This window comes from Dama dama, chromosome 2 (assembly GCF_033118175.1).
Source record: "Dama dama isolate Ldn47 chromosome 2, ASM3311817v1, whole genome shotgun sequence".
Classification (NCBI taxonomy): Eukaryota; Metazoa; Chordata; class Mammalia; order Artiodactyla; family Cervidae; genus Dama; species Dama dama.
The window spans coordinates 24,122,449-24,136,506 of record NC_083682.1 but is presented as its reverse complement, the minus strand read 5'-3'; the positions used below and the strand labels follow the sequence as shown (position 1 = coordinate 24,136,506).

Below are 14,058 nucleotides of genomic sequence, written 5' to 3'. Positions count from 1 at the left end.
TACATATGATAGTATATTCTTTCTATGCTACTCTCTCCATTTTTCCCACCCTCTCCTGCCCTCTCCCATGTCCTCAAGTCTGTTCTCTATGTCTGCATCTCCATTGCTGCTCTGCGAATAGGTTCATCAGTGTCATCTTTCTGGATTCCATATATGGAATATATATGCCAATATATGGTGTTTGTTTTTCTCTTTCTGACTTATTTCACTCTGTATAACATACTCTAGTTTCACCCACCTGATAAGAACTGTCTCAAATGCATGTTTTTTAGCTGAGTAATATTCCATTTTATATATGTACCACAGCTTCTTTTTCCGTTCATCTCTTGATGGACATAAAGATTGCCTCCATGTCCTAGCTATTGTAAATAGTGCTGCAATGATATTGGGGAATATGTACTTTTTCAGTTACGGTTTCCTCAGGGAAATGACCAGTAGTGGGATTGCTGAGTCATATGGTAGTTTTATTACTTGTTTTTTTAAGCAATCTCCATACTCTTGTACATAGTGTCTGTATCTAGTTACATTCCCACCAACAGTGTAGGAGGGTTCCCTTTTCTCTACACCCTTTCCAACATTTATTGTTTGTAGATTTTTTTGATGATGGCCATTCTGACCAGTGTTAGGTGATATCTCATTGTAGTTTTATGTGCATTTCCCTAATAATGAGCGATGTTGAGCATCTTTTTATGTGTTTATTAGCCACCTGTATCTCTTCTTTGTAGAAATATCTGTTGAGATATTCTGCCCACTTTTTTGAATCAAGTTCTTTGTTTTTGTTATTATTGTGTTGTTGATAGAGTAAGATTTTAAGAATTGATGTTTGCATGTACTTGTGGGATGTATTTTTAAGTAAAATTTTATATTGTGTGCTATATACTGAAGTTTTAGATACAAGAAAGATTTAGTCTGATTTAATTGTATTGTGATGCCAATCATCACAATACTGCTTTGAGTCGAGAAGAGTGGTTAGAGTTCATTCAGGATCGGTTTTCATATATCCTCAACTTTAATGAGAATATATATTTAAATTAGTGTAGGTTGTTCTGTATCCCAATTATTTTGATCATGTTGAAGTTTTCATTAAATAAATATGTGATAACATCATAATTTAAAATGCTAAGTGGTACCCATTCATTCTTTTAATAAACTTATGCACAGTACTTACTAGGTCACTGGGCCATGTCCTGTGGATACAACAATGAATAAGACAAATGTGAGGAAGCATTTTGTATCTCTTTATTCATTTAAAAGGAAGGGGAGTTTGGAGGAGAACAATACTGTATACGTATAGCTGAATCCCTTTGCTGTTCACCTGAAACTCACAATATTGTTTTTTTTTTTTTTTTCCCTAGATCACAGCTTTATTGTAAAAGGTAATAAACTCAGGAACAGCAGATGGAAGGGGATGCACAGGACAGGGGCGTTTGTGGGGGAGGCACGGAATGTCACACTCTCTGAGCCCCGCTTTCCCCAAATCTGCACGTGTTCATCAACCCAGAAGCTGTCCAGACCCTGTTTGGGGTTTTTATGGAGGATTCATCACACACACACACAATTGATTAAATCACTGGCTGTTGGTGATTGCTTCAACCGGAAGCCTTTCTCGCTTTCCAGACATGGTGGGGATGGGGAGGGACCACAAGATCCAATCCTCTAACCATGTGGTTAGGTCCCCTGGCAAGCAGCCCCCCGCTTTGGAAAGGGGGCACTCTCTGAAAAGTCACCTCATTCACCTAACAAGAGAAACCTTGACTGGTCTCCCGACTTAGGAAATTCCCAGAGTTTTAGGAGCTCTGTGCCAGGACTGGGGGACAAAGACCAAAAATGCATTTCTTATTATTAGTACAAATCACAAGGTCACAGTGACCTCAAATTTCAGAGATAATTTGGTTCTATAGTCTTAAAAAAGGTTTTCAGCAGTTGATTGGACCTTTTTTAAAAAAAATTTGGGGGCCACACCTCGAGGCATGCGGGGATCTTAGTTCCCCAACCAGGGATTGTACTCATACTCCCTGCATTGGAAGGCAGAGTGTTAACCATTGGACTACCAGGGAAGTCCCTGATTGGGCCCTTTTAAGATGAAAATGTTCCTGTGGCCTGAACTAAATCGTTCAAGATTTCAAAACGCTGGAGCTGAGTCTGAGCCATCTTCCTGTGGTGTCTTTAGATCATAACTGATTTTTCCATGGCCCCTGCAACCCCAAGCTTTCCCTTGAGGTGAGTCAGGCCCCAGGCAGCCTATTGCCTTCCCCTGCTCCAGACCAGAGTCTATTCAGGGGCCGCCGGGTACAGGCAGCGAGATTAGCGGAGAGACGCCCTGGATGACTCATTCCCAGGCGTGCTCTCATTACAAGAAGTGAGAGGATTTGGGGAACAAGATAGCCTCGGGGAGAGCCCAGCCACACAGCCTTGTCCACTGTGAAACGAAGTTGGGGCTTATGCGCGCTTCCGGGGAGAAAGAAATCCATGCACTCCATTGGATACTCCAACAATGACCCCCAAAAGATGAAGAGTCTTCAAGTGGGATTTCTCAGCCTTGGCGTTGCTGGCATTTGATAGCTTGCAGCGTTCCTAAATAAAACTGAAAATGTCCCCAGATGTCACCAGTGTCCCCCAGTGTCACCGGGACCAGCTGAACAGGCTGGACCAGGAGCAGGGATGAATGAAATGAAAGTTGTTCAGCCGTGTCTGACTCTTTGCGACTGCATGGACTGTACAGTCCATGGAATTCTCCAGGACAGAATACTGCAGTGGGTAGCCTTTCCCTTCTCCAGGGGATCTTCCCAACGCACGGATCAAACCCAGGTCTCCCCATTGCAGGCAGATTCTTCACCAGCTGATCCCCTTCAGCACAGGCACCCACTGCAGCTCGTTGCTCTCCTCCTCCAATTGGGCCTCCATCTGGGGCAGCCTCTCCTGGATGTTGCCGGGTGTCTCTTCCGCCTTGGACAGCGCGCCGCCCCGCTGCGCCAGCTTGGCCTCCACCTCGGGCAGCGTCTCAGCCCTCCGCAGCGTCTGCTGCAGCTTCTCCACCAGCTCCAGGCGCTCCTGCAACTGGCGGTTTTTATCCTCCGTCTGTCGTCTGTCGATGCATAGAATCCTTACTTGCGATTTCCTTTGCAAGTTTATCATTGAGGTCGTGCACAGAGATGGCTTCGCGATGTGAGGCGAGGTAGCGTTTCTCAAGGTTAGAGATTCTCTCCTCCATGTCTGCCCTCTGGGTCATGGCTTCGCAGATATCCCGCTTCAGTTCCATGTTCACATCCTCAGACTTAAGGAGGTCCTTCCTGGCTGTGTCCAGGTCCTCCTCCAGCTCTGGCACGTGGGCAGAGAGGGCTGCCAGGCGTTCCTTCATCTGGCTCTGCTCCCAGGACTGCTTGGCTATGACTTCCTGGAGGTTGATCACCTGAGCCAGCTCTTCCTCGTGGCTTAGAGAGCCGTCGGAGCATCTCTTTCCACTGGCGCTTGGCGTGTTTTCTTGCTCCTCATTTACATCAAGCACCCCGTCCGTTAGTATCTTTTCCTGGTTATTCTGCTCTTAAAGAATCATCTCTTTATGTGTGGCACTTAATTCTTCTTCTAACGAACTACACCTTTCAAATGCTCCTCGTAATCCCTCTCTCAGCTTCTCGTCCAGGGCCTTGTGGTGCTGGAAGAGAAATTTCAGCGCCCTGACCTCCTCCACCTCGCTGGTCATGCCGGCTGGGGACTGCGCCTGCTGCTTGCCTGGCGTCATCCGGAGGGACGGCAAGTACTGGGAAACCAGGTGCTCCAGGTGCTCCAGCAGCAGCCTGGTGGTGTTCCTTTCCGCTTTCAGTTCGGCAATTTCTACTTCTCATTTCAAGAAGCTGCTCCCTGCATACCTTGATTTCTTCAGATGTTGCCAACTCCTTCAAACAGGAGGTCTTGCTCCCTTGAAAGTGGGTGTGGGACACAGCGCTTCGGAAGGGAAGAGGTGTGTCATGACTATTCTGTCTGCAGAGGACAAAGCGGTGTGTAGAGAGGACGGGCAGGCACTCCCAGGACACTGAGCACACGACACAGTGACGGGACTCTCAGCCCTGCTCTGGGGGCATCACACTGTCTCCACCCCTGACCCAGGGTGAGCGGCTCACGCGTGTCCTCACAATATTGTTAACTGGCTATACTCCAATACAAACTAAAAATTAAAAACCAAAACAAACAAACAAAAAAAGAAATAGACAACCTTATCTGAAAAGCATAAGTAGAGACACGGATGTAGAGAAAAGAAGTATGGATACCAAGCCAGAAAGGTTGTGGTGGGATGAACTGGGAGATTGGGACTGACATATATACACTATTGATACCATGTATAAGATAGATAAAAAATAAGAACCTACTGTGTAGCACAGGGAACTCTACTCAATGCTCTGGTGCGACCTAAATAGTAAGGAAATCCAAAAGAGAAGGGATACATGTGTGGGTATGACTGATTCACTTTACTGGATAGAAGAAATGAACACAACATTATAAAACACATATTCCAATAAAAAATTTAAAAAAAATCAGAAGAATTAGGAGAATGATGTTAAAAGACAATAAATCTAAAATCCTTCACAAAACTCTTAATTTAGTCCAGAGCAGTAAATACTACATTATAGAACACCCTTTTTAATGAGTTTTTCACCTCCTTATTCCTTAAGGAGTAGATTAATGAATTCAGCATGGGTGAGACAATGTTATTTAATATTTGCACCATGGCACCAAGAAACGGGTTGGGTGTGGGCTGCAGATAGACAATGATTACAGGTCCATAGGCACAGAGGATGGCAGTGAGGTGGGCACTGCAGGTAGAGAAAGCTTTCTGCCTGCCCTCTGCCGAACGGATCCTCAAAATGGCAATCCCAATGCGTGTGTAGGAGACACAAACACTCAACCAAAGAGTTAAAGCCAGAAAGCCAACATTAGTGGAACCCACTCTCTGGGCCTGGGAGCTGTCAGCACAAGCCAGGGGTAGGACAGCAGGAATGTCACAGAAGAAGTGGTCCACCCGATTGGGGCCACAGTAGGGTAGCTGAAAGGTAAAGGATGTCAGGATGGTGGCCTGAAGACAACCCACCAACCAGGCTGCCATGACCAAACCAACACAGACTCCAGGTCTCATGATGAGCATATACCTCAGTGGGTGACAGATGGCAACAAAACGATCATAAGCCATCACAGAATAGAGGCAGCCTTCCGTAGAACCCAGGAAATGATAAAAGAAGAGCTGAAGAGCACATCCCTTATAAGATATGGCTCGGCTCTGGCCAGAGAGATAGAATAGCATCTTGGGACAGGTGACAGAGGGGAACAGCATGTCCAAAATCGATAGGAGTCCCAAGAAGAAGTACATGGGAGTGTGAAGGGTCAAGGAGGAGACAATTGCTAGAAGGATGAGCAAATTTCCCAGCAGGGTGAAGAGGTAAATAAAAGAGAAGATGACAAGGAGCACAGTCTCCAGTCCCTCTGTCTGAGGTATTCCCAGTAGGATGAACTCATTCAGCTCTGTGTGGTTCCTCATGTTCTTGGGAGGAAGGTCTAGGGGAGACCAAAGAAAGGAAAGCTCGAGTGTGGAGGTTGATTGTTGACAGACACAACACCAATACATTCATCCATCATCACTCAATCCTAAAGGAAATCAACCCTGAATACTGGAAGGACTGTTTCTGAAGCTGAATCTCCAAAACTTTAGCCACCTAATCTGAAGAGCTGACTCCTTGGAAAAGACTCTGATGCTGGGAAAGGTTGAAAGGGAAAGAAGAGGGTGGTAGAGGAAGAGATAGTTAGAAAGCATCACCAACTCAATGGACCAATGAACATGAATATGAGTAAACTTTGGGAGATAGTGAAGGACAGAGGAACCAGGCATGCTATAGTCCATGGCATGGCAAAAAGTCTGACATGCTTAGGGACTTAACAGCAGCAACATTTGTTTAAACATAAAGATGATATTAAAATTGAGAGTTAAAAATTCTGCCAAGAACATTGAAGGTCTAGTAAGTACTTTCTTGGTGGTTCAGCCGTGTAGAATCTGCCTGCAATGCAGGAAAACCAAGAGATTAGGGTTGGATGCCTGGGTAAGGAAGATCCTCTGGAAAAGGAAATGGCAACCCACTCCAGTATTCTTGCTGGGAAAATCCTACACACAGAGGGACCTAGTGGGCTATAGTCTATCAGGTCCCAAAGGAGTCAGATATGACTTAGCCACTAAACTACAACTTTATGGTGATAGACGGCCCAGAGATAGACATAGTAGAGGTTCCTTTTCAATTTCTATCTTTTGAACACTTCTCATATCTTTTCCAACTGGCTTTAACTTTTACAATGCTGAGGTCTTCAAATCATAAATCAATCTATGAATTCTACTGCCTAAAATCTTATCTAGCTCTAGCTCTATTTTTACTTTATTTTGGTGGTAATGATATATGGGAGAGAGTGAGAGTCAGTATTTTTTTTTTTTTTTAATTATTGTTTAAAGAACAAAGTTTGGGCACTTACAAGGCAAAGAGGGAACATAACTGGCTGGTGCTATTGAGTTGAAAGCCGTTTTACTCTCCTTCTGCAGGAGAAGGAAGCAGCCGTGTCCTGCTAAACTCCCATCAGCTTGCAGTCTGCTGGTAGATCTCCAGAATTCTCTTTTCCGATCACTTTCAAATAGAATGCCAAAAATCTCAATGTGCTTTTCTCTCTTGCAAAAATCCTCGTTGACTCTAGGAACTGCAATAATTCCCAAACAAGCTTTAAGTAACCTTGGCCTTCCTTTGGGTATTAATCCCCCTAGTCAGAGATCCTATTAAGCAAGGAAGCAATTAACTGCTTGTTTTAATTATACCTTAGTAACTAGACAGAAAGAGGGTGAAGGAAACTCATTAAAGATTAAACCTTTTATGATTTCCTTTGTAAAATATACTTCAGTGGAATAATATAATAATTTAAAACTTCATTTGGTATATATATCATGTATTTATAGGTACATTTATGTATTTACTGCTTTTTCATGTGTATGTCTTGCTTTAATTAATGAATTATTTTATTATTTGAGGCAAAAGGATTGAAGCATGAAGGATTGAAGGATGAAGTTGAATACTACTATTCAAGAAGTAGTAATTGGGTTAGCTCAGAAAATTAATGAAATTGATGAAAAACTAAACTCATGGAGGACTAGAAACTAGGACAGCTCCTCAGCAGGAAGAACGTGTGGTGCATCCTCAGGGCCCTGCCAGCAGGTGATTCAACCCCAGCCGCCCTTTGCTTCTGAGAGCCTCAGATCCACATTCAAATCTGATGAATCTCATGCACACCTCTGTAGCCATGGTACATGATACAGTGGATTAGAGATGGGCAGTCCTCCAAAAGGTAGGGGAAATAAAGGCCTACTGCCAGCAGTAAGGGCTTCCTTAATCTCTCAGTTGGTAAAGAATCCACCTGCAGTGCAGGAGACCCTGGATCAATTCCTGGGTCAGAAAGATTCATTGGAGAAGGGATAGGGTACCCACTCCAGTATTCTTGGGCTTCCCTTGTAGCTCAGCTGGTAAAGAATCCACCTTCAGTGCTGGAGACCTGGGTTTGATCCCTGGGTTGGGAGATCCCCTGGAGAAAGGAAAGGCTACCCAGTCCAGTATTCTGGCCTGGAGAATTCCATGGACTGTATAGTCCATGGGGTAGCAAAGAGTCAGACATAACTGAGCGACTTTTACTAAAGGGGTAAGAAACAAACTGAGGTCAAAAAGAACTTTTAGCTGGTAACTTGAAATATGTGTCTTATAGTACTCAACATCTGTTCAAGTTTCTTAGATAAATGCCTAGGATACTTAATAAATATTTGGGATGACAGATTTCAAATTCCTCATTGAACACATTCATTAACTTGCTTATTTATACATATACTGATCCATTTATCTCACAAATAGTGGATACCAATTATATCAGGCAGGACAATAATTGTTTTCCAGGAGAGCCAGAAATGTTGTTGAGGCTGTGTGATTAAACATAGTCCCTCTGTTCAAGAAAGTTAGAGTCTATCTGAAAGAAAAAGAGTATATAGACAGTCTTATTTAAACCTTATAGTTATCTCTCATGACGTCTTCTACAGATGAGGAAAGTTGGGGCCCAAGAACTTAATTTGCCCAAAATCATGGAGTTTACTCTGAAAGGAACTAGGATTTGGTCTCTTCTTTAGGACTTTTGCCCCTAGTTTCTGACCACAAAGTTACAATATTTAAGGAGCATCTAGGAAGTTAGATTATTTCAAGTATATCTGGGTTTCAGTATAAAAAGTAAGCTTAATATTTTTGTTCATATCTGACTAATAATAAAAGAATGTCCAAGTTAATAATTCTGCCATCTTATTTATCTTTACTTACTTTAAAAATTTTAGAGAGTGATTAATGACTTGAAAAAAACTGTAGAGGCTATATAAATTAAAAAAATGATAACTATGCTTTTGACTAGGAAGTAAACACCATGACATTGACCTTGGTCTATAAGAGTGTTTTCAGAGGAGATATAAGTCATGGACTATCTTAGATACCAACCCAGATGTTTCAGAATCAAGGTTGCATGTGCTAAATCAACATCACCGTCAAACTGAAAACACAAATATTCTACATTCAGCAATGATACTTTTTGCAGAATAAATAGTTGTAAGATCTCAAGAGGGCAGAGTTCAACAAGTAAGTTTTCTGTTTAAAATTTCCTCCAGAAAGTACAAAAATGTTCCAGAATTATCACAAGCAACAAAGGATGAATAGCAAGTTGTATTTTACCCGCATTTTTCATCAAAGTTTCAATTTTCTTTTTATACTAATAAATTGTTATCTTTAAGTCACTAAGCTTTGTGATTGTATTTCATGCAGCAATAGGCCGCTAATACATTAATTCTTGACCTTGAAGCTGAACCTGTAAAGGCAGCTTTCAGTCAGCCTTTTTTTTTTTTTTTTAAATTTCTGGACTGCCACATAGGGTTCATCTGGGGTGGGACGGCCTGGACTGTGCCCTCCCAGGGTCTAGTCATCTTTTTTAAAGCAGCTTCTTAAAATATAATTGAGTTAAAAATTGTCCATATGTTATGTGTACAACTTGATGTTGTTATACATGTATGTGATGTAAAATGATCACTTCAATCAGATAATTAACATTACCATCACCTCACAGAGTAACCATTTTCTTTCCTTTTTCATATTTCTTTTCTTTCCTTTTAGTTCTGTTTTTTTGTATGTCTGGTGAGAACACTTAAGACACTGTCTTAGGAAACTTCAACTATTCAATAACTATAGTCTACATGCTGCCCATCATCTCTATAGAATTTCTTCATTTTGAGTAAACAAAGCCTTATGCCCAAGTTATTTGTGTTAAATGTAGATTCTGTGCATGTCTTGAATATATTAAATATTTACATTTAATAAAATAGAACTTTTAGTTATTAGTTTTTTATTTACACTTTACCCAGCAAAGCCAAGTACTCAGGATTTTTATTTTCTTTAATTGATGAGAAGCACACCAAAAAGCGATTATACAAAGAAGCATCTCAGCCTTTAGGAAGTTTAATTTATTAAAGACTAACATTTGTTCAAAATGGCTTGCAAGGCATGCATCACTGTGTTTGATAGGAAAGGTCATGCAGAAAACTAAATGGTAGAATGATATACTTGACCTGGATTCTCAGTATGGGGCGGAGAGAGTCTGAGGAATAAGAAACACTAGTGGGAGAAGGAAGCCATTCTCCCTTGCTCTCGTTATTTTGGCTTTCCCTCCTGTGATGGGAGTGGGGGTGAGCAGACAATAATTTGGGCAGGTCCTGGACTGTCTTGCATGTGTGCTAAGTCACTTCAGTTGTGTCTGACTCTTTGTGACCCTGTGAACTGGAGCCATCTGGCTTCTCTTTCCATGAGATTCTCCAGGCAAAATACTGGAGTGGGTTGCCATGTCCTCCTCCAGGGGATCTTCCCAACCCAGGGATTGAGCTGGTGGCTCTTAAGTCTCCTGCATTGACAAATGGGTTCTTTACCACTAGGACTACCTGGGAAGCCTGACTGTCACCAAATCAGCCAGTAAAGAGGAAGTGTCCCCCCGGGCTCAGTTTTCCACCTGACTTACCAAGGAGTCCTGTGATGGGAGATATTGAGATCTTACTGATCTTTTAGTCCTCAGTTTGCTGGTGAATCCTGGTTTTGTTCTTTATGATTTAGATCCCAGGAGTTGAGTAGAAGTCCAGGCACCAACTCCATATCAACACTCATTCCAATAGATTATGAGCGCAGTCCTAATAAAGAAAAGTCCTAAGAGTGCAGCAACACTTGAGGTAGGTGATGATGAATTTATTGCTGCTTGACTTATGGTTTTTCTCCAGGAAAGCTTAACACAACAGGTGAAGGAATGGAGTAGGCACGTGGGTGCACCAAAGACTTGGCAGGAAGACATGATGGAGAGAAGGATTTGAGTGATTTAAAACTAATTATAATAATGGTCAAAAGAATCTAAACTAGGTAAGAAGCTAAGTAAAGACAAGAAAAGGCTGACAGAGGACAAACTGATGTGAACAAATTAGCGGTTTCAGTGAGGTCATTGATTCATTTCTCCCAAATTTATTCACAGCTGCTGTGATGTACCATACTGCTATGCTCTGATGGGGAGAAAATAGTCATTGGTCTCAACTCTCATAGAGCTTGCAGTCTAGACCCAGAAAGGCACTAATCAAATAATCATACATGCAAGTTATAATTATTTAATGCAGTAAATGCTAGAAAGAAGAGTTCAATGTATTCAAAAGTTATAATGGGAGAGTGTTTGTATTCAAAGAAATTATGTTTCTCTTTCATGTGTTTAAATATTTGTTGTTGTTCAGTCACTCCATAGTGTCTGACTCTTTGTGACCCCATGGACTGCATCATTCCAAGCTTCCCTGTCCTTCACTGTCTCCTGGGATTTGCTCAAACTCATGTTCGTTGAGTCAATGATACCATCCAACCAACTCATCCTCTGTCCCCCACCTTCTCCTCCTGCTCTCAATCTTTCCCAGCATCAGGGTCTTTTCCAATGAGAAGTATCCACATTAATATCTATTACTATTGTTATTTGAAGAACTAGGTAGTGTTCCTTGAAGGTTCAAGGGAACTTCCCTGAGAAACCGTTATCTGAGTTGAGATCCAGAAAGAGATTAAGAGCGTAGGGAAGGGAAGGGAGAAAGCATTCTAGGCAGAGGCAACAGCAAGTGCACAGGCTCTGAAAGAGGGCATAGCACAGTTGATAAACTTGAGAAAGAGAGGAAAAGAACTGTGAGATAAAACTGGAGAGGCCCTAAAACATGTGATTTCTAAGGCCCACTTGGACACTGTCAAAATTTTGATCTCCATATTAGGAGGTTTAAGAAAAGAGGGTTTCTATATGCAAAACAGAAAAAGAGACACAGAAATACAGAACAGACTTTTGAACTTTGTGGGAGAATGTGAGGGTGGGATATTTCAAAAGAACAGCATGTATACTATCTATGGTGAAACAGATCACCAGCCCAGGTGGGATGCATGAGACAAGTGCTCCGGCCTGGTGCACTGGGAAGACCCAGAGGAATCGGGTGGAGAGGGAGGTGGGAGGGGGGATCGGGATTGGGAATACATGTAAATCCATGCTTGATTCATATCAATGTATGACAAAACCCACTGGAAAAAAAAAATAATAATAATAAAAAAAAATAAAAAAATTAAAAAAAAAAAAAAGAAAAGAGGGTTTTCAGTAGCAACGTGCTTGAGTATTTAGGGGAGAGAGGACATATTCTGGCTATCATGGGGAGAGTGGCTGGAGGAGCTAGAATACATTAAGGGAGCCAAATAACGAAGATGCTTGAACTGTAGAACTTTGAGATCATTGGTCAGGAAAAAGGGAGAAAAGATAGCAACGAGGTCAGAGAAATGCTATAGGGAATGTATATGGATTAACATCCTGCTTTAGCCTAATCTGATAACATCAGGACAGAATTTCATTTTTGCATTTAAGGTTCTGTACCTGAATGTACATTGAGAACTGGACTTAGATTCTAATAATCAGGTAAAGTGAAGCGAAAGTGAAAGTGTTAGTCACTCAGTCGTGTCCGACTCTTTGCGACCCCATGGACTGCAGCACGCCAGGCCTCCCTGTCCTTCATCAACTCCCAGAGCTTATTCAGACTCATGTCCATTGAGTTGGTGATGCCATCCAACCATCTCATCCTCTGTTGACCCCTTCTTCTCATGGCTTCAATCTTTCCCAGCATCAGGGTCTTTTCAAATGAGTCAGTTCTTCATATCAGGTGGCCGAAGTATTGGAGTTTCAGCTTCGGCATCAGTCCTTCCTATGAATATTCAGGGCTGGTTTCCTTTAGGATTGACTGGTTTGATCTCCTTGAAATTCAAGGGACTTTCAAGAGTCTTCTCGAACACCAAAGTTCAAAAGCATCAATTCTTCGGTGCTCTGCTTTCTTTATAGTCAGTAACATAATGCATAACAACATAACACAACATAACACATCCCATAAACAACATAACACATACTAATTTGCAACTGGTATCCCCAGTTAGCTTCAGTAGATCTCTCGCCTTCCCCTTTCGATTGTTTTTCTCTACTTCCTTGCATTGCTCATTGAAGAATGACTTACTATCTCTCCTTGTTATTCTCTGGAACTCTGGATTCAAAAGGGTGTACCTTTCCCATTCTCCTTTGCCTTTCACTTCTCTCCTTTTCTCAGCTATTGGTAGGCCTCCTCAGACAACCGTTTTGCTACTTGCATTTCTTTTTCTTGGGAATGGTTTTGATCACTGACTCAAATACAGTATTATGAACCTCTGTTCATAATGCTTCAGGCACTCTGTCTATTAGATCTAATCTCTTGAATCTAAGGTATTAGAAACTGAGGTATTTAACAACTAAACATGATTGGAGAGGCTCAACAGTAGATGGAATTATAAAAAAAGAGAGAAGTTAGCAAACTCACAAATCACAGGATATGTTAGAACTAGGTAAGGAGCCTTATTTTTAAATAGTGATAAAGCATACGAAAGGGCTGCCCGGGTGGTGCAGTGGTAAAGCATATGCCTGCCAATGCAGGAGAAGCAGGTTCAATTCCTGGATTGGGAAGATCCCTTGGAGTAGGAAATGGCAACCCACTCCAGTATATTTGCCTGGGAAATTCTACGAACCCAGGAGCCTGGAGGGCCCCAGTCCATGGTATCGCAAAGTGTTGACCAGGACTGAGCACGCGCGCGCGCGCGCACACACACACACACACACACACACACACACACAAACACTTACCAAAGCATAAAATTTGCTATCTTCACCGTTTGAAGTATATAGTGCAATAGTATTAAGCATATTCATGCTGTTGTGCGACTAAACTTCAGAACTTTTTCATCTTGTAAAAGGAAACTCTATATTCATTAAACTACTTATCTTCCCCTCCCCAGCCCCTGAAACCACCTTTCCACCTTCTTTTCTATCATTTAACTGCTCCAAAAACCTCAGATAGCTGGAATCCTGTAGTATTTGTCTTTTTGGGGAGGCTTATTTCAATTAACTTAATCTTCTCAAGGTTCATCCATCAAGTAGCATCCAACTATGTCAATTTCCTTTCTTTTCTTTTTTTTTTCATTTACTTTTATTAGTTGGAGGCTAATTACTTCACAACATTGCAGTGGGTTTTGTCATACATTGACATGAATCAGCCATGGAGTTACATGTATTCCTTTCTTTTCAAAGTGGGAGTGCCATTAAAAAGAATTCATTTGAACCAGTCCTAATGAGATGGATGAAGCTGGAGCCCCTTATACAGAGTGAAGTAAGCCAGAAAGATAAAGAACATTACAGCATACTAACACATATATATGGAATTTAGAAAGATGATAACGATAACCCTATATGCAAAACAGAAAAAGAGACACAGAAATACAGAACAGACTTTTGAACTCTGTGGGAGAATATGAGGGTGGGATATTTCAAAAGAACAGCATGTATACTATCTATGGTGAAACAGATCACCAGCCCAGGTGGGATGCATGAGACAAGTGCTCCAGCCTGGTGCACTGG

The 14,058-nt window shown here is 41.8% G+C and overlaps 1 protein-coding gene across 1 annotated transcript; it reads right to left on the bottom strand.

Moving 5' to 3' along the window:
- Positions 1-4,594: 4,594 nt before the first annotated feature.
- Positions 4,595-5,527, bottom strand: LOC133068230 (olfactory receptor 10N1-like). The gene has a single exon (XM_061159404.1). It carries the CDS (start codon positions 5,525-5,527, stop codon positions 4,595-4,597), a length of 933 nt encoding a protein of 310 aa, XP_061015387.1.
- Between the last annotated feature and the right edge of the window lie 8,531 nt (positions 5,528-14,058).

Excerpts from the sequence above, each read along its gene's own strand:
- LOC133068230 (XM_061159404.1), bottom strand. The coding sequence starts at position 5,527 with ATGAGGAACCACACAGAGCTGAATGAGTTCATCCTACTGGGAATACCT.